The sequence below is a fragment of the Zerene cesonia genome, chromosome 19, assembly GCF_012273895.1.
Source record: "Zerene cesonia ecotype Mississippi chromosome 19, Zerene_cesonia_1.1, whole genome shotgun sequence".
NCBI classification, from domain to species: Eukaryota; Metazoa; Arthropoda; class Insecta; order Lepidoptera; family Pieridae; genus Zerene; species Zerene cesonia.
The window spans coordinates 4,629,339-4,657,097 of NC_052120.1; the positions used below are offsets into that span (position 1 = coordinate 4,629,339).

Consider the following 27,759-nt stretch of genomic DNA (forward strand, 5'->3'; position numbering starts at 1 on the left):
TTAATAATTATAGGGCAATGCGGCAATGTTGGAAATTTCCGAAAAGGTATTCTATGAAATTAGCTATACAGGTTTAACAGTAAAATAGCTTGTGTTCATTTGTTTAAAACAATCACTAGGTACGTATTGATTGCATATAGGTAATTGGAATTACTCCGGCCTCTCCGATTACCCCAATGCACCTTACTAAACAAAAATTGTTAAAGAATAGAGGTTCTACATAAATAATATTCAAGGCTTTAGAAATAAAGAGAGCAGCCAGAATGTCCTTTTTCCATCCTATTTGTTTTTGTATTGAAATAACAAAACACAAGGCTACGGGTATATAAAGTTTTAGGCAAACAAATTTTATGTTATGTAAGGCAAGTACTCAAATGGTATTATTATTATTTCTCCGTTGGTAGATTTCGCGCATGCTCACTTTTTAGACATGAAATCGATAGACTATAAAACAGGCTAGGTCGTTTTCCTTGGAGTTTGTCTTAGAAATATAAAATAAAGGGAAAACAGTTAAGGACCTAGTTTCAGTGAACACATAGTGTTTCTGTGAAGTTGCCGTGGCGGAAAGCGAAGGGTCTGCAGTGGCGGCAGGCAACGGCCTCGCCGTGAATAGCAAGGTAGGTCTTATATATTATAACCTATTTATGTACTTTTAATTTCAAAACATACATCTTGTAGTCATGAAAATAGTGAACTTTATTTAATATCATCTACATTGCATTTATTGTGTAGTGAGATTAAATTTACTAGCTATGTAAATACGACACAAACAATATTTCAATCATCGCTATAAGTTACTCTCAAGAGTAATTAAAAATTAAATGAGTACTTTTAAATTATATGTACGACATTAACGACAAATTCACCAACTCTAATAGTTCTGCTTGGTCAGTGTTGTGTACATGCTGCAGATATCTAGGTACCTACTGGAGATTAAATGTATTATCCTAATATGTATAAGATCGCTATTCGCTATTGTAGACTGCAGTGTTGCTACGTAGGTAGGTACTAGCTAATGGTTTGACCCATGATTTTATCCGTAGCCGCATTGCGGGTTAACATGTAATTAGTTTACTAAACTTCTAGCTATTACATAACGTTCCATACAATAAACTTTGTAACGCTCTCTTTACACACTGAGCTTTTATGCGCTTGTATGCCTACTATTGCATAATGTCATTTGATTAAAACAACAGTATTGACTTTTGATATTGAATAATAGACCTATACCTAAATGAAACTAAAACAAAACCTAAGAGAAACTAAGAACACAGCATAAATTAAGTATAGATTTGTAACTATACTCAGAATATGCCCAAAAATACAGTTTTTTAATGCATTCACATTTGGCACCCCTACAAATCTTCGAAATTATATCGATAATAATAGGTTAACGAATTCTTTATGATGTCCTTAACATACGATACTAATGGTGACCGTAAATTGTTAGGTATACCCCAGCCCGGGGGCGGCGCGCGGCGTATGGGCGCTGCCGCAGCCGCCCCCGTGCACGATGGCCGCGGAGGAAGCCTTACCCCCGTGTTCCCCGCTGTCCCCCGACGCACCAACCACGCAACCACGCATCACAACTAACATCAACCACCTGTCTGACCTTTATCAACTTATATTTGAAGCTGTACGTTCAGGGTATGTGCAATATCAAATACATCTTGTAAGGACCATTCCTGCCTAGAAAGCTTTAAGTATATGTACAGTGTTTTAATTTTAAGTTTTATATATGTAATAAGAAGAATATATCGCGAAAACTGTAACGGGCCTCCGCCTTACGGTGACGAATATGAGTGACCATGACTCTGGTAAATTTTTTTTTCTTTATTAGTGTTATGTAATTAATACAGTGCTTTTTATTATTATTATTTTCAGGGAAGTATCTGAAATAGAACGTCTGGTGGAAAAGCTTGGTGTGGAAATTCTCAGCGCACGTGACCAGCATGGTTACACACCAGCGCATTGGGCTGCTCTGGATGGGAGCGTTGCAGTGATGCGGTACTTGGTGGAACGTGGGGCGCCTGTTGATCTGTCTTGTTTAGGCACACAGGTATAAACAATCTTAGTAATTATATTATCAAAATATATAAAATACTTAAAAGGTTGGTACTTAATCTGCACGATTGCTTTAATATACTATCTGACTAATAATTTACTATTTTGCTTTACTATTGGATATTTTATATGAATTCTTATATTTACAGGGACCAAGGCCAATACATTGGGCATGTCGTAAAGGCCACGCTTCTGTAGTTCAAGTTTTGTTACAATCTGGCGTCGCTGTAAATGCTGCTGATTTTAAAGGTATTTTATAATAACATATTGTACGAATGAAAACTTTTTAGACAACTTATGAATGGATGATATTATTACAATCATTTAATTTACCTCATATAATAGAAGCTGTAAGTATGGATTAAATTTAGGATTAACACCGCTGATGACCGCATGCATGTATGGGAAAACAGCGACTGCAGCATATCTATTGGGCATGGGTGCAGCCACCAGACTCTCCGATATAAACGGAGATACAGCGCTTCACTGGGCTGCATACAAAGGTCACGCTGACTTAGTTCGCTTGCTGATATACTCTGGAGTACCATTACACTGCACGGATAACTTTGGATCCACACCTTTACATCTTGCCTGTCTTTCAGGCAACCTTACTTGTGTGCGGTTGTTATGTGAAAAGGTAAAATTTTATGTTAAAATTAATATTATGTTTATATAAAAAGCATTTACGTATTCGTATTTTGTTTAATAGGTAAAGGCGGAACTGGAACCTCGTGATAAAAATGGCAAAACTCCATTAATGCTAGCCCAAAGTCACCGCCATGCAGAAGTGGTTAAACTTTTACAAAAAGAAATGAAACTGAAATCTCATTGGATGCCACCGCTTTCTGAATTATGGGCGTTGCTCTTTGGAGGTGCCGGAGACTCTAAAGGACCACTTTTGTTTTTCCTTGTCTCTGTTCTGTTATGGGGATATCCTATGTACATTATACGGGTAAATATAACTCAATATGATACAATGTATAAATAACTTTCAATTTAATCGTACTAATATTATACGCGATAGTTCGTATATTTGTTTGGACGTTTGTAACTCTTTCACGCAATACTTCCGTTGGCATCTATATGGAATTTTATACAGAGATAAATTATAAGCGGTCTGGATTAACATCTGTTAATATCTACTTAGACTACATTTTAGCCGGGTACCACTCAAGTGAAACCGTAGATTCCAGCTGGTAAACAATCATTAATTGTTATGTGCCTATTTCAGTGTATACCCTTAACTTGGAATACATTACGTCTTTCCCACTACTGTTTTCTATACTGGAATGCCATTATGTGGATGAGCTGGGTGATCGCTAATCGTCGCGATCCAGGTTACATACCACAAAACTCGGAGACGTATTATCGAGCTATTAGACAGATACCGTACTATGACAAGTGGAAGAAAAGAAACGTGATACTTTCACGGCTCTGCCATACGTGCAGATGCTTGCGACCGTTAAGGTAATTGCATTGACCTCTCAGTATTTTTATCAAGGCAAACTATGCGAATTTAGCAAGTATATTTAATTTGGTTTTAATAAATATGTACTAAAATAAATATGCTAATAATAAATATACACTCTTAATTTAAAACTAACTAACCCGTCAAATAATAGCTAATAGCACACAATTTATTTCCATTACAGGGCAAAGCACTGCCGCATCTGTAAGCGTTGCGTGGCCTACTTTGACCACCATTGTCCATTCATCTATAACTGTATCGGTGTCCGCAATCGTATGTGGTTCTTCTTATTTGTGATGAGTGTGGCCATCAATTGCACACTTTCTATATATTTCGCATGCTATTGTTTGTACCTAGAAGGTTTTGGCTTGTTATACGTTCTGGGATTGTTAGAGGCAATAACTTTCTGCGCATTAGGATGGATACTGACTTGCACATCGGTTAGTTTTTGAACTTTAAATGATGTAAATTTAATTTACTATTTTATAACTTACTTTCAGAGTATACAAAATAAATAGAACCATGTAAAAGTTATCGAAGCATATATTTCAAACTTATGGCAAATTAGCAAAGCTAGTTAGTGATAAATATATAGATATTCAACCTTCTAATAATGTCTTTGTTTTAGATACTACACGCATGCATGAATCTAACAACTAACGAGATGTTTAACTACAAACGGTACCCGTATTTACGGGATAAGAGAGGCCGCTATCAAAACCCGTTTTCGAGAGGACCCATTATGAATTTAATCGAATTTTTCGTATGTTTGCCGGACAAGTGTGATGAACAAGACCTTTTTTATGAAGAAAACATATGATGTGAAACTCCGAGGCAGAATTACGTGGTACCTATACGGACTCGACACGTAATTGTGTGGCCCAGTGACGTTAAAACTGAGAATAAACTCAAACACATGCTCTAACGTATTAAATAAAACGCGAGTTTTATAACTCACAAGCTTACTTCGGTGAATAAATGTTATCTGTACATAATATTCCTACACACATCTTTCTTGCCAATTTAACATGTTTTGGCCCTTACCACAGATAACATAATACTATACCTTGCACTAGCTTTGTTTTTGGATTATCTCGATGTATCTTTATCGATGTTTAAAATATTGCACAAATTGCTATACTGCATTAAAATTTAAAATCCATTTAATATTATGAGTACTAGACCAATAAAAGAGATTGTGTTAGTTCAAATATGAATTGTTAAGTTATAAATTCTGTTTCCGTATAACAACAAAATAAATTGACAACGGTTTGTATATTTTATCAAAAATAATTTCTTGTCAAGGTTACTTGTTATATAGTGAAAATAATATTGAATTTTTTATCGACTCAATTGTTATATTTTTCAATTGTTATACAAAGGAAAACAATATTTTATTATTGGATATAAAGAAATGAAACTACTTATCATTTTTGCAGTGTTATAATTTTACAATTACTAAACTATATGTCCAGCATAATAGTTATATAAATAAAACACTGAGTGCGAACGATAAATAACGATTAATGTAATTAGTATGTTTATTTTGCCTCTACATTAATTAAAATAAATATTTTCGAAATCGTGTTATTATTTTTCGATCTACACATTATTCATAATTCTAAATATCACAATCCTTTGCACACATCAGTCATACACATTAACGATGCCTCTCCAACATCCCACGCAAGTAACCAGGATACTAGCGTTGCGGCAATGCCATTCAAAACATTTTATGTCTTAAAACCACTTAACTACATTGTATTATCGTTAACAAATGTGCGGATTTATTAAAGGAGTCGTATATAACCAGCGACCAATGTTTTAGTTCGTTAAAATGCAAATAGAGACTAGCGATAAACTTGATCTATTAGTCTGTGGTGCTAATACTGATGTGTTATCTACACATTATCGCGCTGCGCACACGGGAATATTACAGATACTATACTTCTATTTGGAATAAAATCAGTTATTAAAAGGTTAGTAAAAATATATTTTATGCGAAAACAGTTTGTGGTAAACAATAAAATATCACAAGCGGGTTATCGTAATCCCCGCGCCACCCGATGCACGCAGCGTGTTACAATGGTTATTACGACTTAAAACTATTATATCTCGTTCACAGTCTCAGAAATCAGTGCGCAAATAATAACTAAGAAATACTACAAGCGAAAATATACTACATCGATATTCGACAGCGAACATAAATTAAGTATTCGAATAGACTTACAAAGCGAATAGAAGCGGCGCTCATAGACCGATCTTTAGATTCGATAAATTCTAACGTTCATCACTCCGATGCTCACTATAAATAATTAAAATCTTATGCTAGTTGGAGTTATTCGTCCTTCGGGTTGATTCTGATGGCGGCGTCCATTTCCTCCTTGGCGTGGTCCTTGTCCCCCCAGCCCCACAGCGGGTGGGTGCCGTCGCCGGTGCGCTTCACTCTGCTTTGCACTATCTCATCCGAAACGGTCTTCAGATCGTAAGCCCAGCCGATCTTCGAGAAGAAGTTGATGAACGTGGTGGTGAAATTCATCCTGTTGTTTCCCAGCTCGGCCGTCTTGTAGTCCCACGGGAAGGTGTGGTGGTAGTTGTGGAAGCCTTCGCCGAGCGCGAATATGGCCACGGAGATGTTCTCCGACGGCTGGATGCTCTTGTCGTATGGTTTATCGCCCCACTTGTGGGCAGCGGAGTTCACCAGCCACGTGACGTTCAGGATGAAGGCGTAGCGGAACATGGCGGCCACGAAGTACGCGTTGAGCCACGACTCGCCCCAAAGGTACACCGGGATCACGGTTGGCAATACGAAACACGCGATAGGCATCAAGATCATGTAGTACCTGGAACGAAGTTTGTTTTGTTAATGCATTTTTATCTTACAAGTACAAAGCGATTATACAAAGGATTATAAGAAGGATGAAAAATTACAAATAATGCCATCCAAGATTCGCGCCTGGAAGAAATATACAATTGATTTATTTGGGAGTTTTCTTAGCTATGAGTTCATCGTTGTTCAATTTGGTCATTATGCTTCATGAAAGAGAAAAAACATCCAAAATAATGAAAATAAAAAAAATAGATGAATTAGTTATTCACAATTTGTAAATATTCTGTATGTAAACATAGATAGCATGTACTTGTAGAAATGTACTTTATATTTATCTTTTATCTTGTTATCATCTTTTATAACTACATAATATAATATGTTAGCCTAATTTGAAATTTCTATAACTGGGTTTATGGATAGATTACGAATATGGCGCACATGTTTATACAAAATTACTTTCACATGCAGTGGTGGCTGAGTGGTGAGAACCTCGGACTTCAAAATCGATAAGTCGGGGTTCGAGACCGGGCAAGCGTGCAGGAAATAAATTGATTTTTCAATTTATCTGCGTATGTGGATAACATCACCACTGCTTAAACGGTGAAGGAAAACATCGTGAGGAAACCGGCATGTCCAAGAATTAAAAGTTCGACGACATGTGACATCTGCCAACCCGCACTTGGCCAGCGTGGTGGATTATGGCCTGAACCCTCATAGGAGGCCTGTGTCCCAGCAGTGGGAACATATATGGGCTGATGAACAACAACTTTCATATATTTAAAATGACTGCAAATACGTTATATTATTATTTACTTTAATATGATTTCTGCTTGATGTAGTGCTTAAAAGTTTTCCATAATTTGTGACACAAAATGAAACGATAACAACTTATCTTGATTTGGCCCGCTCAGTGCAATAATATTATGATGACATAAATGCTAACACTTACAACTATGGCTGGATAATATTATCTGATACACTTTTATTATGAAAAACATTATATCTTAACAAAACAATTAAATATCTATTACACTTGATTATCTGTAATTGATATTCTTAAGAGTTGAGATATATTTACTTCGACGACGAATAATCAGCTTATCGTAATTTATTTATAGGCCCATGGTTCGATGTTGAATCATAACAATTCGTAATGTAATATAAAACATTTTTGTAAAAACATCATATGATGTAAACAATGAATGAATATGACGCGATTAATAAAAACCTATTTGATACGCAGTATGCAAAAATTATAACGTCATAAAGTAAAGGCATATTATTTAATTAAATTCGTTTTTATTTTGTACCTATAATGTCATTCGTTTTTATTTAGAGGCAAGTATATAATGCTACTTTGATTAAAAATTTTTTTTTTCTTTTTATCACTAATTATTAATTTTAAGTGTGCGTGAAGTATGTTCATATACATATTTGACAAGTTAGATTAATTCAAAAAATAAAAAGGATATGAAATGAGAACCTCTTTCGATTTTTGGAAAGTCTGTTGAAAGTGATGAGTACTTTTTAACCGACCTTCACACGATATAAATAAAGGGGATCTCTAGCTAATAGCTCACACTGATATCTGATAAGTTATGTACACAGTACGAAAATATAAGTGTACAAAAATTATTTATGATAACTATAAAATGAAACTGATCTGAACTGAACAGAGAAAATAAAATAAATTTACAAGTTTGTAGTAAAAAAAACACACCAAGGAAGTCTAGTTAATATGTATTTTTTTAATAAAAAATCAATATTTTCCGTGCTATATACTGATGGTTATATATATTATTTGTCTCATGAAAATCGATACCCTATAATTCAAATGAAATATATATATATATATATATGTAACATATTGAATTCTACTAAAACGTAATGTTTAAATGTTTATTACGTATAATGTATCACTATACATACATATAGTTCACTAACTATAGCATACATATTTTGAACAAATCAAGTAAAAAATCACTCCCAATATTATATTTCTATTATTATGCAATGTGTTCAATAAATAATCAACCATCAACGAGAAATGTTTCATTCATTTAACTAACAAAGTATTAGAAACTCGTAAGAAAATTAGTAAACGAATTAACTCTTTCTCATACCATTAAACCTAGAACTTATAGTATTTAATGTAATCATAATAGATCATAATACCAATAAATCCCTCTTAACTTTTAACATTTAACAAGGCATGAAAACATATACAACTTTTACTTAATATTACAAAAAAAAAGTCCACTCACTTCTTCTGGAAGCGAAGTATCGGGTCCGCGTACAGATCGCTCAGGTCGAGCCCCTTGCCCTTGCGCTTGAGCTCCGGGTGCTTGCGCACGAGCAGCCAGCCGATGTGCGAGAAGAAGAAGCCGCGCGTCGCGTTGTGCGGGTCCGCGTCCGTCTCCGAGTACTTGTGGTGCATGCGGTGGTCGCGCGCCCAGTCTATCGCCGAGTCCTGCAAGTGCGCGCCCTTTAGCTTTGTCGTCGCCTATTTAGCTTCATTTACACGCACAGTTACGTGACCTATAGTCTTCCTCGAAGACTATCTATATTAAAAGGACTATATAACAAAAACCAATACATGTATCATTTCTATTTTCTAAATATTAACTAGTTCCTGATATAAACTGTTATACCAAACTCTTCATTTATAATAACATACTATGATATTATAAAGAGATAAAGTTTGTGTGCCTGTGACGTTAAAGCGGGTAATCTACAGAACCAATAATTAAAACTCGGATGTACTGCCACATATTGTCTGAGAGTCATAGGCTCTGAATATACGAGTGGCTAGTATATTAAAATGTAGCTTAAACACACAAAGTACGGCTTAAGTGAGTGTATTTATCGGATTATTAATATTCAAGAAGACATATTGTAAAATAGGTAGATTGTAATAACAAAACTAAATTAGCTGTCCCAGACCTGCAAAAAAGAATTGGCCATAACAAATAACTAACAAGCCATAACAAATAACTTCCCTTAAGTTAAAAGGCTTTTTATTGATGTTGAAACAACTTATTTTTTATTTACTCGAGCACTCTATTATTGACATTTGCTTGAAATTCACATCCTTTGACCGTGAACACCTTATCATAGATGTGTGAGAAGCGTAAAGGGAGATACTATTGGAAGTAAATATTGAACAATGATAAATACATAAATTAGCACTTAGCTAAAACTAACGGGATTTATCTACATTACCAATAATGGTCTGTATTTATTACTATGGATACATAAGACTTTCTCAGTAATGAGATTAAATAAATAAGAGCTTTTATTATTTCAATATTGTTGTAAATCTATTTGTTTGGTAGTGTTAGTTGCTGTGTTTTCAAATGTCACCTTTTTCCCAGTGTGGTAAGTGAATTAATATCACACTAGATATTAAATTTATTCAATTTCAAAATAACACATTTACTTAAATACTACTCACGAAGAAAATGTATCCAAAACTCTTAGCAATTTCATTAAATATGTGAATCAAAGCTACCTGCTACATCTGTTAATAGACTATAAAATCTTATTACAAAATTGTGTTTTGACACAAATGTATGCTTCAATTTTATTATCAATGTAATTAATTGTATCTGTAAACAGTTTATCATAAATAAAAAATTAAATAATACATTTTGTGTATGTATTAGTAAATCCCTTTTTTAAAAATAAATAATATTGTATGATTGGAAGATTGGAAGATTAAGAGACCTAAAATGTTTAATATTTTCAACAACTGATCAAAAATGTTATGATCTTTGAATATTACGAGAATAGTAATATTTGAATTAACATAGTTATAAAACATAGTATGTATTAGCTGCTGAATTGAAATCTTCTACAGTTCTATACTTTTTCTGCAAAAACATCATATTCTTACCTGGAAAGCCAATGTGTTGAAGATAACAAGGATGAGTCGTAGAGGCCATTTTGCTTTGTAAGATTTGTGCGCCCAAAGACGATGGGCACCAGCTGTTATTCCAAGTCCAGACATTACATATAGGACATAAGCTAAAAGAAAATTCATTATTATTCAAAATTGTTGCATTATTTTTGTGTAATAATAGCTTACTCAGTTTCATAACTAAAATATTTGCAACTATAAAAATTATTTGCTGAAATAATTTATTGCAATACCTACTTTTGTAATATATTTTAAAATATTCATCAAGTATTAAAATATTTCATTCTCATAAGCATACACATTTTATTTATTTTACAAAGCAAAACCAATTACTATATAGTGTAAAAATAGAATTGACATAAGTAATCGCTCAAAAATATCATTTATTGCTAAAAGCTAATCACCTATAAAAATTATAGTGTATTGTCTAAGATCTTTATAAATATACTATTGCATACTAAAATGACCAATTAAATAAAGAATTAGCAATTACAATGAGGAAAAATTTATAGCCACTCAAATGCTCAGTTTAATGTAGGAGTTGTGCATGCTCCGGGACAAATTGGGGAAGTACCATATTTACATAACACACCTCCAAAAGGCCCACATGCAATAGAAGAATGCTACTGTGTTTTGTACGGCAAGTGTGGGTGCCAGAGGCCCATCCCTTACCCATTTAAAATAGGCAGCGCATTCACAGTAGCACTACCCCTGTGAATGTTCATGGGCGCTGGTAATTGCTTATCACCAGATAAAACACCAGCTCAAATACGTACTATAACATAAAGAAATGCACAAAGACTATGAATCCTTAATTACATATTCCTTTTTTTTTATTTATACATTGAAAGGAACAAATTATTTTTAAAAGCACTCAAATATTACTCACCAAATATGTCAGTTTGCCACTTCGCAGAAAATAGGAATAGATATCCTCCATAAATAGCAGCCAAATGTAAATATGCAAATGCAATGATATTTCTCCAGACCAGTTTTCTAGGATAGTTATCTGCCTTTTGTATGGGTGCAGTTGGAAGTGCCATGTCTGGTGTAGCTGCATCGCTTTCAAAAAGCACTCCATTTACGTCAGATGAATTTGGTGCCATTTTAACTGTTTTAATCTGTAAATAATACAAGATATTTAATTTATTGTTAATTTATTTTATAAATATGATTTACTATACATATTATAGCAAGCCCTATGTGGTAGGCTAAGGAGTTAAACATTTCAAGAATATATGGAAATTCACCCGTAAAATCAGATAAAAACCATAACACTATTATTATTACAATAACACAATGTCAAGCGTGTAGCCGGTCACGTGCAAGAACGAAAACGTGATATTTGATACGAAAAGGCGAGCCAATGCCCGTCGTGTCCATAGCAAAATTTCCTCAAAATACTTAGGTACATTGTAATTATGTCTGTACCTTCAAGAATTAATTTACTTTATTACGCAATGGAAGCACTAGTCTAGACGCCAATAATTATGATGAAAGTTAACTATCAACATTTATGCAAACCTAATCGAAAACATGACGATAAATAAAATATATATGTAGCAATTTACGTGAAATTATACGAGAATTGTAAAACAAAAAAATATGCACCATTGGCTGTATCTGTATCCAGTATATTCGCTTCACTGTTATTTACTGACGTTGACAAATTGACACAGGATTTTGGAGCGTAGAAAAAGCCTAGATAGGTATTAGGTATGTATTAGGTATTCCATAGATTTTATTGATTACATGTAAGAAAACTTGGGAGTTACCAAGTGCATATTGTAGCAATTTCTAAAACAAATGTAAATTAGAGTACATTTGTAATCATGGAGTAAATATAATGAAAATTAAATAACATGCTCAATAAATTATTTACATGTTATCGAAAAAAAGCTAAGTTCTATAACAGTATTCAATTTATATAAATATTAGCCACCAATGTAACCATTTATTTTTACGTAAATTAAACAAACATCCAAAGGAAATAAATATAATAATTCCTTGAACATAAGTTCTTAGATGTAATTGTATTTAAAAATAATAATATAATATACAATAAATATTTCCTTAAATCGACTATCTATAAACAAATCCTAAAAAATAAATTGTCCTTTTTAACTTACCAAAATAAATAAAACACTTCACACTGACCACTGTAGAAAATTGACGGTGCACGCAATAATTATTCAATTGGAATGCCACACGAAGATCAAGCCAATCATATATATATACAAATTATTTGTAAGATAATGAATGATAGTATTGACTAAACCTAGCACAAAACGTTCACGTGCGAAATTTTATACCGTAATGTAAAGTTTGACTTTGAGCCGGTGCCCGTTGCGCTGCAGCGGCGGCGAAATGTCTACAATGAAGTTGTACTATGTGGAAGGAGCGCAGTAAACCATTCGTGGATTGGATGACAAAGTGGCGCGATACTATGACCACGTCATTCGCTCACCCATCGCGCAACCACGAATTGAGAATGTGATCAGCATCGGCCCATTTCGCAAAATTATTATTAAACACTCACTATACCAAACTTTAGTGTTGTTTCAGGAACTTTTTGGTCATAATTGTAAATTTGCTTGATCTAGGCACAAATGTTGCTCGATAATTTTATACAACGCAATTTTATTCTTTTCAATATCTATTTGATTCGTTTATTTAATTTAAAAGCTCATTTTGCTATTCAACGCATAAATTATGAATACTCACATCGTAAATGCATTATAGAACCAAATTTTCGGAGTAGGTAAAACCATGAGTCGTGGTCTGGAAAATATACCTTGTGGAAAAAGCAATGATACTGAAAGAGCTTTTGTATAGAATAAAAAAGGTAATTTTAATTCATGAAGTCATGTTATGAAAAATGTAAATTAAATTAGCATTAAGTACTAAAAACTTAATTAAACCTGAATAAACGTAGATATATAGTCACCTACGCTAAACAGAAGCATTTTCACTATTTGTTAATTATATTACATTCTCAGACCAATAAAAAATGTTATTACATTGGTGTAAGCTTACAAAATTAAAAACCTTTAAATTTTACAGTAATTTGTTAACGGCAATACATTATAATCTATATAAAGGAATGACTCAAAAGCCGTAATTAAAGTACTTCCTTAGTAGGTGCCACAAGAAACACCGACTGTACATGTATGTATGTAAGAAGTTAGAACAATTCTAAAATTTGCATACTTATCTACTTATTTACAACTGCGTACCTACAGTCACGTATACAGTTAGTTCATCGTTATCCTTTGCCACGCAATATTCAATAATATTTCATCATTAGTCAAAATAATTAATAGCGCTAACCATCGTTTGTGTGCATCACGTGAAGTAGGTGTCTAGCAGGTGGACCTTTTGAACCCCGACATATACAAAGTCCAACTTGCGAGTGACATGGATTGACATTACATGATTATAGCTGAGGTCGTGTGAATGCCACGTGCATCAAATATCAATAACATCTTTAAATCCCAGAAACGTTGTCACATGATCATGTTTAGAGTGAACGATTCAGACTTCAGAGTATTTAACGGTTTTATAAGCAATTTTTTTCCAGAACTAGAGTATAAGTTTTTTTGCTTTGTGTTCTATAAAATTTTATAGGTTGGATATAGCTAGCCTTGCGCCCGTGACTTTACTTGTGTGCACTTTATATTTCTTCCCCCATCCTTTAGAAAGGAAGTGGTCTGAGTCTATATCCGGTGTCTCTTACAAGTCATCATTGCTAACACTTCCTCATATAAATGTTCAAACACATGCGCTAATTCAGGCAATCGCATTTTTTTTCAGGAATAAGTGGAAAAAAAAAACTGGCAGCGAGAAAGCTAAAAATCTATACAACTTGCAATGCAATAAACGTCATTCAATAAAATGTTTTGTTATCCAAGGCCAAAAAAATAAAACCAAATTAATAAAATATATATTTATTATTATATTATATTTGTATACAACTATAATCCCTTATTATTCAATCAGCGAATCATTTTCTCGGGTCATCAATGCTGCAGGCCATTTAGATGTAGCGGGCGGCAGAAGGGACGAGGGACACAATAACAATTCGTGGATGGAGCATAGAGTGTAGCTTCCGAGGCAATTTAGCACCCATTCGTAATTCACTGGCACGATACACAGTTCCATTGCGAGATCTAAGAACAATAGTTATGTATGTTAAAAATGTTGGTATTGAAAAATGTCCGCCAAATGTATGAAATATTTGGCGTACATTTTTCATTAAAAGGGACCAAGAATTCTATATATAATTCTATATATATATTTTTTTTTCACACTATTTTTCGCTAGGATTATATACTATCAGCACATTGAGTTGATTGAGTTTTTATTCAAAGACGAACTTAAAAATGATACTTTTTTAACATAAACTATATTACCAATTTTATATGGTGCCACTATGACAAATCAGGAACCAGCTTATATTATAGTATAGTTTATATTACAGACATTGTATAATACTTATAATAAAAATAAAACCTGGCAATCGTTTTTAATTTATCGCGATTGCTTGCCAGCTGTTTTTGCGAGTTAACTTATAGAACAATTAGTTAATTTTACATCCCTAATTCCTAATAAATAATAATATTCGTATATAAATATTTTTATACTATGGTGCATCTGTTTATCTATCTGTCATGTGACTAATTAATTAAAAAATCTAACAAACGATATTAATGGAATTTATTGCGAAAAGTTTGGATAGACACATTCCGTTATTGTGAGAAGTAGTTTAAGTATGCGATAGAGAACATTTAAAACAAAATACGCTAAGAATTGAAAAGTTCCGTCGTTTTGGGATTGTCATTTAATATGTATGACGCAATCGCGAATATCCATCCTAAAGCGATTTGTTTGCCTTGAATGAAAGTAAACGTTATTTTCGGCTATTTTGTTTACACCTTCACTATTGACCGCCTCTTTGGTACAGTGGTTAACGCGTGAGCGTAAAACCGAGGGGTCCTGGGTTCGAATCCCGGTGGGGACGCACAAAAAAAAAAAATGTCTCGGCCTGGCAGGACACAGAAGGCTGATCACCTACTTGTCCATAAAGAAAATAGATCAGTGAAACAGATGTATATCATCTGCCCCATACCCCAGTAAGGGACACGCGACTTCACTTACTTCACTATTGACTAAAGATCTATTTTTATAGTTAACTAGCTGCGCCCCGCGGTTTCACCCGCGTAAGTCCGTATCCCGTAGGAATATCGGGATAAAAAATAGATGTTGGCCGATTCTCAGACCTACCCAATATGCTTACCAAATTTCAGAGGAATCGGTCAAGCCGTTTCGGAGGAGTATGGCAACGAAAACTGTGACACGAGAATTTTATATATATAGATTTTAAGAGTTTCAGTCAATTAAAATAAAAATTTAAGCGTAATATCTGACTATACCAGATTATATCTAATATCATCTACTATTTAAAGTGACCTATTAATTTTGCCATAGTCGGCAAAGGGGTTGGTGGATCGCCTGATGATTAGAGCGCTACGACTGCCCATGAACAACACGCCAAGTTGCAGAGGTCTTACTCCTATGCAAATGATTGGCTTTAAAATTTAAAGTTTGAAGAAAATAATTGAATAGGGAAATAATGGGTAGGACTGTGAAGGTCTTAGCTTATTTGGTTTTTTTGAACCAAATAAGCTAAGACTTGCTATAATAAAAAATCCTCATATTATTATTATTTAGATTTAGGCTTAGAATTTATATTAGTCATAAAATTTTAGATATAGAAAGCGTATATTATACAAAGTTATTATCGGAAATTAACATAACGTGAGAACGCGTATCTCTTGAAGGGCAGGGTCAAAGTCAATAACGTTTAATGTGACCGTGGGCTTTTACTATACTTCAAGAATAATAATTATAGCGTGATTACACCTTGACGTATCTTTAGTAGCAGTTCTGTAGTCATCGTGTGTTTAATTATTATCTCAATAAGCAGCGGCTATTGAGGAAAAAGTATTAGTTATTCTTTGAACACACATTGGTCAACAAGGAAAAAGTGATAGTAAAACGGCTTTTGACCACAAGAATATTTATCTCGCGCTGCTTTATACAAAAAAGATTAGCTATTACTTAACAATGCTAATGTTAGCGGAGTTATAATATAGTTACAATACCGGTGATTCCCTTGAAAATATCATTATATTTTAAAATTCAATATTTATTGCAAATATTTATATAATAATAACAGACGTAATTTTTTTGACCGACTAGTTTATGTATTTCCTTCATTTGCCCAACAACTTTGGCGTATTTGTAAATATTAAAGAATAGCTTGCTAGCTTTTTTTTCCGCCCGCGACTTTGCCTGCATTCCAAGGAAAAGATAGACGGACCAGGGGTTTTATCGAAATAGTTCTCGTTCCCGTTGGGTTGTGGAATAAAAATGTCGTCTTAAGTCTTCCTCTTTCGTTCTATTATTATCGCTAAAACGAGCCAAGGCCTGGTAGGATATATGTACCACGGGCGAAACCGGGGCGGACCACTAGTACATCATAAAAACACAAGATTTGATTGTATGAATTTTATTCTCCAGCATGTACGATAAGCTATTGTATTCCTATAAGTAACGTGGCTATATTTTCGTAAGCTCACGTCAAATTGGCACAACTTTGGACATCATTTGCAAGTGAAGAAAGAACAGGACAGCGATATAGTTCGAACGCGAAGGCATGAGGATGCGTGGAAAAACAAAATTATACTACCTATATTATATTTTATTTGCTTTATTTTGGAGCTTCTTTTGTACCTTTTGCTTTACTTTTTACCCGACTGACCGAAGGAGGGTAAGGTTTTCGAGCATATGTATGTGCATATCTTTGGCATGGCCTAAAAATCAAACCGCTAAACGGATCTTGACATATGAAGTGTTGTTACAATGTTCAGAATTATAGTGATTACAACAATGGCTATACAAAATTAACAAATGACGGCCGCAAATTTAAAAACGGGTGTTGACCGTTGTTGGTTTCTTTATACCATAGCTATATATGGATATTAAATGAGCAATAGCAGTCGGATTAGATTGCTTGGAATACCTTATAGGTATAAAAAATTTTTGTTATTTGTCCGTCTGTCTGTCTATATCTCGAATGGGAATTACGCAAAAACTACAGAACGGATTTTGATGAAACTTGGTACGGTTATAGTACCTACTCCGAGGAGGTATCTTATTTACGTTTCATCCCGGAAATCGATACGGTGTCCGAGGGGGAGGGGTGAAATTCAATCTAAGTATTTATTGACAGACGCGAACGAAGTCGCGGGTACAGCTTGTTTATAGTATATTTATATTCCACTACTTACAAATAAATCGATCTTCCTGCGTGGACTCCGGCTCGGCCAATAGCAGTGCGGGTGATTGCGTCACTTCCACCGCCTTCGCTTGGTTCACGACTGTACCGCCTGCCGCCTCCAAAATCTCCTAAAATGCAAATATATATATAATTGTTGTTATTAATATAAAAAAATACAATTATTTATTTATTATTGCTCATAATCAACTGAAACTAAAAAAGCAGTGGTGGCTCAGTGGTGAGAACCTCGGACTTCAAAATCGATAAGTTGGAGCTCGAGACTGGGCGAGCGTGCAGGAAATAAATAGATTTTTCAATTTATCTGCACATGTGGATAACATCACCATTGCTTAAAACGGTAAAGGAAAACATCGTGAGGAAACCGGCATGTCCAAGAATCATAAAGTTCGACGACATGTGACATCTGCCAACCCGCACTTGGCTAGCGTGGTGGATTGTGGCCTGAACCCTCATAGGAGGCCTGTGTCCAAGCAGTGGGAACATACATGAGCTGATGATGATGATGAATAATCAACTAAGCTCACAATCACGCTCAGAAATTGGCCAATACAAGACTCTGTATATGAGTGTATATGACTGTTATCTAATTGTTAATTTAAACGCCACTCGGATATTTTTTACGACTATTTCGGAAGTGATTCTAGTTCTAGTAGTGAGTCTAGTTGATTATAATAATACGTCACTGGCTCAACAGACTTATATTCATACTACTATATATATTTCTTAAGGCAATTAAGAAAGGGAACTGAATTTTTGAGCTGTTATAAATAATTAATTTGTTAGTCAGTAGTAGTAATTACAAATAATTAATTAATTTGTTTTTCAGTTGGTAAATTAGTGCGATAGTAGAAACTTTGACAGTTACCTAAAATAGTTTTGTTGATAATTTAACTAAAAAAAAATCAATTGTAAAACTAAAAACAGTGCAATGAATAAATATTTAATAGCTAGTATAAATGATGGAATGGCCAGTTATGTAATATCCAACCAACTGATTCCAATTGGTTAACTACCCAATTACATCGCTTTATTTACTGCTCAATATTTATTTTTTTATTTATCCTACTAATATTATAAATGCGAAAGTTTGGGAGGATGGATGAATGTGCATGTGTATGTATATTTGTTACTCTTTCACGCAAACCGACTACTGAAATGATTGCAATGAAATTTGGTACGACATCTGGACAACTGGAATAACATAGGCAACTTATTATCCAAATATTCCTACGGGATACAGACTTACGCGGGTGAAACCGCGGGGCGCAAACAGTTTATTATGTACTAGTACCTGCGCCCCGCGGTATAAACACACACATACACACACATCCTGTAAGGATTTTCGCACTTATAATATTAGGAGGATAGGATTATGGAATTGTTTAGATATAGAAAAAGTTTATTGTTAACTAAATAATAACCTTGAGTGTGTCTACATCAAGAACCCCAAAGGGCGGCATACAAAAGAACTTGATGCCGTTAAAAAGTTTTTGCTTCGCAAGTCGTGAACGCTTCGGGCCCGGCTCTCCTGTAACATCTAACGCTTCGTAGGGTTCCTAAAATAAAAATAATTAGATTTATACAATTGTCGGGACATTTAGCACCATTACATATTTCCAATTTTGTAATAAATATATAGAATACCACGGAAAATAGACAAATTATAAACTTTTACATTCTAAATACAAAACTGAGTAATATAATATGCAATGAGAAGAAAAAAATAATTAATTTAATTTTGTAAGTATACATCAAAGGACACTTGCTACACACCTATTCATTGATAACAACACCTTGAATGAAGCGTCCAAAAAGAAAAGTTTTGCATTATTTATAAATATTTTAACAATTTTAATGATAGATATAATAATAATAATAAAAATCTTTATTTATCCATACCTTACATTGACATTGCATATATGTGGCTTGACATCATACATTTCTTTATATATAACACTTTTTTTTCTATAAAAGATTGCTAGCGGTCCTCCCTGGCTGCGACGTTAGTATATCATATATATATTCTAACGTCGCAGCCGATACTCCGGGATCATATCCAATGGCAAATTTTATTTTTTGGTGCAGACTTGGAGGTAGTCCCTGAGATTAGAATGTTCAACTCTAACTTTCTTATTATAAAATAGTCTAGATTATCTTACCTCATCAACAACCTGGTTTGTTTTCAGACATTTCTCTACCCATTCGTAAGCTACAATCCATTTAGATGCAGCTAATGCACACATGAATTTGGCAGATCTGTAAATATAATATTAAGTGTAAAATGCTTGCAAAGTATAAAATATTGGTGAAACCGAAATTTTGTTTGAGGTTTTTCTATTGCAATGTCAGGTCACAGGATTATCTAATTGGTACAATTAAAACATAAGTGTATGAGTATTTACATTTTTAAATTACGATTTGTATTTAGAGATTTGTTTGTTTGAGATGTTATGTGTCAACTCATTTAGAAGAAAACAAAGGATGAGAAGAAAATACAGTCAGTTTGTTGAAAATAAGATATATATATATTAACTATTTGGCATGGGACGGATACAAAAAAGGATGAAATGGATTAATCATCTGATAGAAAATAAAAGACAATAAGTAAAAGTTATTACTTTACCGTTGCGCCTTTTTTTCTTCATCCACACTAACAATAAGATGTGTTAATTCCTTTGTATATTTTTCCACAAACACCCAATTCCTTTGAGCACACAATTGTTTCACATTTGCTTTTTCTGATAAACTCAAGCAAGATCCAGCTACATAATATTTTAGATTTTTCCTATTATTTGGCGATGGCATAACATTTTGTTCAAAAGCTTCACACATAATTTCTTTTTCTTGCGTATTTTTTGCTGCGACAAAGTTACTTGGGCATACAGTTTTCTCTAAATCAATATCAATACTATCATTGAAGTTAAGTGATTTTCGAGACACTGGCGTGGAATTGTGCTTTATATGATCAACAAATTTATTAATAGATATGGGTGTGAAGTTTATCCCCACTTTGGGCTGTTCAACCACAGTAATATTTCTACTGTTCTTTGTTGAATCTCCCACTGTGCCTGAAAAACTTGTTATGTCAATAACTCCCTGAGATTCATCAAACTTTTTGTCATTCTTCAAGGTACCAGATTTACCACATTGATTCAATTTTAATACTTTGTCTTTGTTTAGAATAAGATCAGTGTGTTTGTTTTTCGCAAATGAATTATTTCTGTAAATAAATATAGTTGAATAAAAAAATGCATTAAAAATAAGATCAGTTAAATTGTTTCACTTTTATACAGTGTATATGAAAGGAAATCATAACATAAATAAAATAAGTATTACATGTTTAAATTATGCATATTAGATTTCTCAGAAAAAGATGTTTATTTTATAAAAATAATAATCTTAAGGAGTTGTAGATTAAAATAATTTAGATTTGATAAACATACAATTTTAGTGCGTCTGGTTGGAATACATAATAATTTAGAAGTAATGGTAGGTAACAAAAAGTAACTTACTTCTGTGGTGTTTCATCAACAACACTTTCACCAGAATCATCATCATTATGTTGTGGTGTGCTTAATTCTATAATTTCCATATCCTCCTCTAACAATTTTTTTGCATCATTTGTTCTCTTATTAATAATTGTATCATTTTTCTGTAAAATTCAGATCAAAACTTCATTACTTACAATTTAATTTCCACTAATAATTCATGGCCTATTAGGATACTTACAGATTGAGTAGGTTGTTTTAAATCTAAATCTTCATTATCCTTTTCCATAAGAGTAAATATACTTTCACTATATTTTTCCGTAACTATATTACCTTGCATTTTATCAGTATTTTTGTTCTGAGACTGCAATATACGCCTATTAATTGTGGCCTGCAAAATATTTTGGAGTGTATTTGATACATTGACACTATCTTTGCTTTTGTGTAAATTTTTCATATCTGCATCAATATTGGCAAATACTTGACTCATAATTTCATCGTAATTCCCAAGTTCACTGTCATTGTGTGATTTTTGAGTAGCAAGTTTTCTTTCAGTTGATTGTGTATCTTTTGTTTTAGTTTTTTTGCTGCAAGGTTGTTCAATATCACTCGCATCCCTATCTCTCTTAACAATTTTTTGTGTTCTTAATTTATTCAAATTACTTGTAAGAATTGTAGATGGCACATGACCCAATGCCTTAAGGGATTGCACATTACCTTCCTTGACAGATTCACTATCAAACATATCTAAATCATTCAATTCATCATCATTAGGTACAATATCCTTATTCTTAAGGTCTTTAACTAAAGTATTAGCTTTTGATACTATGGATGATCTATTTTCTGCTTGTACATTTTCCATAACTGTTGACAGTTCTCTTTCAATACTCTCAGTGATTTCCATGTTAGCAGAAGCAGTATCTGCTGATGCTGTATTTTTTTTAGTTTTTGTAGATAACTTTTGGGATATAGATGTGTCTCCCTCATTACTATTCGGATTTAAAGAATCAGCTTGTGCATATTTATCTTGTTGTGTAGTATTTTTATCAGATATGTCTTTGATAGGTGAAGTAGAGCCACAGATCTTGCTATTTTGTTTATCTAAAGCTGTTTGTATTTCTCTGTCTGAATTAATTTTTAACTGTACATCATTATCTTTCTTTTTTATGCATATATTTGTTAATGTACTTCCTATTTTTATTGTAATCTCTATATCATCAGTATCAAATGTTTCCATTTTCGCATTCTCTGTTTCATTTATAGGAATAGTATTTTTACCAATCAAAACATTCTTTTTGAAAAAACATACATTAGGCTTTTTGGGTTTTTCCTTTTCAGTTTGAGATGATGTTAAATGCTCTGCACAATTTTTATCAACATCACAAAATTTATAGTTTTCATGTTCACTTGCATTTTTTTCTACAGTTTTGATAAGTTCTGTAGAAGAATTCTTATTGATATGTCCTGCATTGATATCTATTTTATCATCTAACTGCATGGGGCTACAGCTTTTCTCAATTTTTTTATCATTTTCAATTGTATCATTACCTGAATCATCATCATTGTTATTATAAATATTTTTTTTATTATATTGAGGTGTTATTTTATTCATAAGATCATTACAGCTTTTGACCTTTTTGCACATTTCAATTGAAACATTTAATTTGTTTTTGTTTTTAGTATTCAGCTTACTAAATTCTTTTTTCATTTTTCTCACATTTTTCCAATCTTTATTATTTTTGTTAAGCTTGGTCAATTTCAAGGTTTTTACACTATCAGATTCCTTTGAATCTTTTTTCCGGGAACTTCTTCTTGGATTATGTGTAGAATATGCTGTATTGTCATCATTTGGCATAAAATTATAGGTTTCTATATCCATGGGACCTATAATGTTCTCTTTGTCTTTATTTAACACATCCTCAGAATCAGGCAATTCTTCAATTTTATCCCAATCCTTCTGTTCCATTGGCACAAATATTGCATTGATTGGCCTGGGGTTTTTCTTAGTCTCTGTATGAACTTGAATATCACTGACAATTACTTTTTGGGCCACATTCATTTCTTGTATAGAGTTTTGTGAACTTACTGGAGCTGAGAAATGATTCTGGGAGCTGGCTAACCAATCTTGGACATTTTTGTTGGGATCTTTCACACTAAGTAAATCACCTCCAGGACTAAGAAAAAAGTCATCCACTGCAAATAACAACAAGTGTTAAAAAAAAAAAATTCTGAGCATATGGTTAATTAAAAAAACAAAATTACTTACATTTAATATTAAAAAGATTTTGGAATGCATCAGCTAGGTGATGTACATGTTCCGTCAGATTTTGCAGAACTAAGTTGAGTCTTAAAGTTTTGCGGTCAATCTTAGACCCACATGCAGGACAAGTTTGTCTTCCATGCCAGCATGTATGACATAATGTATGCCCACATTTAGCTGTAGTCGGTACTATATAATATTTGCAACTAAAACAATGCAATATATTGTTGTTAGAAAAAATAAGTACCTGATTCACATAAATAGATAGAAGATATTTGCATTAAGAGCTATGTAAATTAAAGATAAATAATCTCGATAAGTAAAATCTAACCTAAATAGTACATATAATATACAACAAAGCAACTATATAACAAAAATAATAAAAATAAATAAAGTTTAGGTACCACTCAATACAAGTAACATGATCAACCTGAAGTGAAGTAATTTTAGATATTCGATTTAAGTCTATTGTTTGTAATATAGATTCATAGTTCATTGTGTTATTTGAACTTATGGAGTTAAATTATAATTACTTAATTATTTCAATTTATAATTGTATTTTGTAAAGCGATTTCGCGGCTTCCGAATTGTCATTTGTGACATTGACATCTGACATATTTTTTTTTTTAATGTAATGGCTTGGCTACGGACATAAATTGAATATGATCGTACACCACAGATACAGCAGCAAGCACAAAATGACTGGATCTCAGTTAGTGTTGACTATTAATTAGATGTTGATGTTTGTCAAGTCAACAAGCAACCGCTAGGTACCTTATTTTTATCTTTGTTTTAATCAACCTTGCTGTCCCACTGCTAGGCAAAGGCAAAAGTCCATGTCTCCCTATTGAGAGAAATTTTAAGCCAATCTTTACAATAAGTGTCCAGCTTATTCCACCATCTAACTCTCAGCATACCACAGTCTTTTAGTATTACAAGAGTATTAAATTCCTTGCTTTTGATTATTATATATAATGAAGGAATGTCAAATGTCAAAAAATGACACATAAACTGCCAATTATTACGGGGGTGTGCAGCTGAAGCCTGAGGGAAGAATTCGGTCTGCTCTAAAATCTTAATCATTTAGAGGCTTTTGTATTTGCCTTAAATTTCGTGTTGCATAAAATAATACCTCTGTTAAGTAAGTATTCTAGCTATTTTTATTGTAATTAGATATCAATATGACCTCAAAGTTTGCGACTAGATTATTTATTACATAATCTATGTTTTTTCTCTAATTTTACTGGAAATTTTGTTGTATTTATATGTTTATCAAATATATATCTTATTTCTTACGTGTCTTATTACTATGTCTTATGTCTATATAGATAAACACAATAATGGACGTATTATTTTGTATAGTTATTGTTGAAATAAGGTTAGAATTCTCATTTTATCGTAGTTCTGGTTAAGATGTTTTGTTAGGCACAGATTAATTTATATATGATTTATTGCATTCAGAATGGCTTCAGCTATTCGCACCACACTAAGAACTGTGTTCAGGAAGGCACAGATTCGCAGCTATGCAGATGCGCCGGCCATCAAGGAAGGTGAAATGGCACTCACCTTTGCTGCTGGTAACAAGGTATGAATAACAAAAATAACATAAGAATGTTGATTGAATGTAGTTTTGCTATAAAGCCATTTAATTAAATTTTTTCATTTCATGTTCAAGATCTTATAAATTTGTATTCCAAGTAATTGTTTGACACGCTAATTTGATGTCTTTAATTTTAGTTATATTTGTACTTGTCTCTATCTGCATTGACCATCCAATTTTTCATCATGTAATTTTTGTTACTAGGAAGTCTTGTTAGGTTCATGTTTTTTTCAACAAATATACTCTGGGAGTGTTCCTTTAGAGTTTAGATGCTAAATCTTAATTTGAACCCAGACTTCCCAGTACAAGAAAAACTAATCAAATTAAAACAATGTAAATCCTACTATCCTTACTCCTACTGTATTAATATTATAAATGCAAAAGTTTGAAGGATGTGTCTGTGTTCGTTACTCTTTCACGCAAAAACTACTGAACCTATTGCAATGAAATTTGGTACATAGACAGCTGGACAATTGGAATAATATATAGGCAACTTTTTATCCCGATATTCCAATGGGATATGGACTTACGCGGGTGAAACCACGGGGTGCAGCTAGTTTCTATTCTATTCTCTATTCTGTATTCTATATTCTCAGCAAAAAATTGACTATTCACATAAAAAATAAACAAAAATAATAATTTACTCACTTTTACTTGACATTCTATTTTAAATTAAATTACAAATTATGTGCTTGTAATTTTTTCATAGCATTTTTATTAAAAAAAGTCTTAAAATTTATTTTATAACTAGCTGCGTCCCGCGGTTTCACCCGCGTAAGTCCGTATCCCGTAGGAATATCAAATTAATCGTATCTTGTGATAGAGTAAACCGATTTCGATGAAACAAAAACTAAGTTGTACCTCAAGTTACATATAATTTTTGTATATAAACATTGTCTGCATTTAATTCGTAGATTTTACGTGATGTGCGCACAAACAAACAGACAAACAGACACAAATTTCAAAAATGATGGAAATGGGTTCTGTTAGTTATCTTTTAACACACTCGCTATTTTTTTTTTTAATTTTTTCAATGTACAAAAATTACTTTTCTACAGATTTATTATATGTATAGATTGAAATTTCAGTGTATGACCTCTTCAGACGAGAGACATTACATATTATAAGTAAATAACCTAGCTTGTTAAGTATGCAATACATAAACTGACATTTATTTTCTTGCAGGTTTTCTACGACAAGCAGGTTGTGAAACAAGTTGATGTGCCATCCTTCAGTGGTGCTTTTGGTATCCTACCTAAGCATGTGCCCACACTTGGTAATAGTCTTCAATTATTTATTGTATTAGTAGTTTTGGTTCGTGAATTGATGGCAAATCATAAAAATGGTTCTAATACCACATCAGTACAAATTCTTATTAGAATATTGTAAAACAAAGTAATTAAAGAGTGCAAAGAGCTATAGACATTAGCCAAAATTTTAAAAAGCAGTATTAGTAGAACTTGGCTTCACTGAAATGAAATCTGAAAAGACAATAATCATACCAATCTGGATGTGGTAAGTTCCTTAAAAATATAGACATTCCTTTATATGGTAAAATTTCATTTATTGCTTCTACAAAAATGTCTGAATGAAATATACCTTCAATAACAATCAAATTAGTGTCATCTTGTTATTGAATATGAACAGCTAGACTTATAAACATAAATTTATTATTAAATTCAGTAAAATATCTAAGAGGTTGAAAATTAATTAATTCTTTGTTTTGTGGCAATAATGTTCGAAATCTATTGTCGATGCTCAATCAAAAACTTCTTTAGAGACGCGTAGAGGTCTAATAGATAGAATTCATATTCATTTTATAATGCATGCATATGAAAAATAAGTGTCAGTTAATAAAGTTTAATTTATTTTAGCTGTGCTCCGTCCTGGTGTAGTGACAGTTCTCGAAAATGACGGCAAACAGAACAAAATTTTCGTGTCATCAGGCACAATCACTGTTAACGACGATTCCTCTGTCCAGGTAAATAGGATGTTGTACATATCATGCTTAATATCATATATGTTGATCATTAAATTCCATACAGATTATATATGGTTTTTCAGATGTTTTTTTTTTTTGTTAAAAGCAAAGAGAAATAAAATAAAATTCTGAAGCTTTTTTGCGAATTGTGTGCTAACTGAACTTAAACCATATGCAATCAGTGACTCAGATTACAGTGATGACTTTTAAAGAAATTGTACATTGTGAAATATAGCTATCAAATATTTCCTGCATGTATATCATTATATTATATTACTGTCTGGTTATAGTATAAAAATAAACAAGTAACTAGAATAGATTATTTCGCAGTTTATATTAAAAAATTCCTGATTAACAAACCATCAAATATATAATCGCTCTTGACACCTCATTTCTACAAATTTATGTATAAATACTTTGTTGTCAAAGGTGTTGGCTGAAGAGGCTCACCCCCTCGAGAACTTGGACCGCAGCGCGGCGCAAGAAGCTCTGTCAAAGGCACAATCAGAGTTCAACTCTGCTTCCAACGAAAAGGTTTATTTTCTATTTTTGTGTGTAATTTGATAACTATGTGAAACAAACTAGCGGAACACATTTGAATAATGTTTGACGGAGTTTAATTCGTTAGAAAAGTGAAAAGAATTGTATCATGAGGCGGGATTTGAACCCGCACTTTCCCCCCGATTTTTAATGCGACATGAAATATATCAATAAAACTTTTGTTTATAAGAAAAGACATCCCATAGAAATGGAATATACCCTATATAGAATCCATAGAAATTAATT

General features: G+C 32.8%; 4 protein-coding genes across 7 annotated transcripts in view; 2 read left to right on the forward strand and 2 right to left on the reverse strand.

The window, feature by feature from the left end:
- Window positions 1–392: 392 nt before the first annotated feature.
- On the forward strand, window positions 393–5,810 carry LOC119834718 (probable protein S-acyltransferase 23). Its single transcript, XM_038359184.1, has 9 exons — window positions 393–617; window positions 1,451–1,647; window positions 1,885–2,059; window positions 2,214–2,313; window positions 2,436–2,701; window positions 2,774–3,016; window positions 3,296–3,531; window positions 3,717–3,972; window positions 4,161–5,810. Exons 2-9 carry the CDS (start codon window positions 1,514–1,516, stop codon window positions 4,350–4,352), a joined length of 1,602 nt encoding a protein of 533 aa, XP_038215112.1. The 5' UTR covers window positions 393–617; window positions 1,451–1,513; the 3' UTR covers window positions 4,353–5,810.
- Window positions 4,960–12,704, reverse strand: LOC119834719 (acyl-CoA Delta(11) desaturase-like). 3 transcript variants are annotated; one of them, XM_038359185.1, is made up of 6 exons: window positions 12,411–12,667; window positions 11,893–12,078; window positions 11,171–11,402; window positions 10,258–10,388; window positions 8,627–8,832; window positions 4,960–6,375 (listed from the first exon to the last, which is right to left on the reverse strand). In XM_038359185.1, the coding sequence occupies exons 2-6, from the start codon at window positions 11,893–11,895 to the stop codon at window positions 5,871–5,873; spliced, it is 1,077 nt and encodes a 358-aa protein (XP_038215113.1). In that variant the 5' UTR covers window positions 11,896–12,078; window positions 12,411–12,667; the 3' UTR covers window positions 4,960–5,870. The 3 variants fall into 3 exon arrangements, with proteins under 3 accessions (XP_038215113.1, XP_038215115.1, XP_038215114.1); XM_038359187.1 differs by lacking the exon at window positions 11,893–12,078 and having other exon boundaries at window positions 12,594–12,704; XM_038359186.1 differs by lacking the exon at window positions 11,893–12,078 and having other exon boundaries at window positions 12,411–12,666.
- Window positions 12,705–14,210: 1,506 nt separating this feature from the next.
- Window positions 14,211–23,978, reverse strand: LOC119834512 (breast cancer type 1 susceptibility protein homolog). The gene is made up of 9 exons (XM_038358899.1): window positions 23,797–23,978; window positions 23,399–23,598; window positions 21,374–23,325; window positions 21,157–21,296; window positions 20,268–20,864; window positions 19,804–19,900; window positions 19,066–19,200; window positions 17,634–17,751; window positions 14,211–14,450 (listed from the first exon to the last, which is right to left on the reverse strand). The coding sequence occupies exons 1-9, from the start codon at window positions 23,886–23,888 to the stop codon at window positions 14,269–14,271; spliced, it is 3,513 nt and encodes a 1,170-aa protein (XP_038214827.1). The 5' UTR covers window positions 23,889–23,978; the 3' UTR covers window positions 14,211–14,268.
- A 396-nt stretch (window positions 23,979–24,374) lies between these two features.
- Window positions 24,375–27,759, forward strand: part of LOC119834176 (ATP synthase subunit delta, mitochondrial) — a 6,758-nt gene continuing 3,373 nt past the window's right edge. Inside the window, exons 1-5 of one of the 2 annotated variants that reach the window (XM_038358482.1) lie at window positions 24,375–24,533; window positions 24,854–24,977; window positions 26,178–26,268; window positions 26,867–26,973; window positions 27,403–27,507. In XM_038358482.1, the coding sequence (XP_038214410.1) occupies window positions 24,855–24,977; window positions 26,178–26,268; window positions 26,867–26,973; window positions 27,403–27,507 (426 nt within the window). In that variant the 5' untranslated portion in view covers window positions 24,375–24,533; window position 24,854. The remainder of the gene's footprint in view (window positions 24,534–24,853; window positions 24,978–26,177; window positions 26,269–26,866; window positions 26,974–27,402; window positions 27,508–27,759) is intronic. The other variant, XM_038358483.1, reaches the window with a different exon arrangement.

What these genes read in the sequence shown, in the direction of transcription:
- LOC119834718 (XM_038359184.1), top strand. Translation starts at nt 1,514, where the DNA reads ATGGCCGCGGAGGAAGCCTTACCCCCGTGTTCCCCGCTGTCCCCCGAC. An exon ending in AAATGCTGCTGATTTTAAAG is followed by an intron (nt 2,314 to 2,435) that starts GTATTTTATAAT and finishes GATTAAATTTAG; the next exon opens with GATTAACACCGCTGATGACC. An exon ending in GGATACTGACTTGCACATCG is followed by an intron (nt 3,973 to 4,160) that starts GTTAGTTTTTGA and finishes TCTTTGTTTTAG; the next exon opens with ATACTACACGCATGCATGAA.
- LOC119834719 (XM_038359185.1), bottom strand. An exon ending in GTGGCAAACTGACATATTTG is followed by an intron (nt 10,389 to 11,170) that starts GTGAGTAATATT and finishes ATTTTCTTTTAG; the next exon opens with CTTATGTCCTATATGTAATG. An exon ending in ATACTTCGCTTCCAGAAGAA is followed by an intron (nt 6,376 to 8,626) that starts GTGAGTGGACTT and finishes ACTTCGTTCCAG; the next exon opens with GTACTACATGATCTTGATGC.
- LOC119834512 (XM_038358899.1), bottom strand. Translation starts at nt 23,888, where the DNA reads ATGAACTATGAATCTATATTACAAACAATAGACTTAAATCGAATATCT. An exon ending in GAAGAAAAAAAGGCGCAACG is followed by an intron (nt 19,901 to 20,267) that starts GTAAAGTAATAA and finishes TTATATTTACAG; the next exon opens with ATCTGCCAAATTCATGTGTG. An exon ending in TTGATGTAGACACACTCAAG is followed by an intron (nt 17,752 to 19,065) that starts GTTATTATTTAG and finishes TTTGCATTTTAG; the next exon opens with GAGATTTTGGAGGCGGCAGG.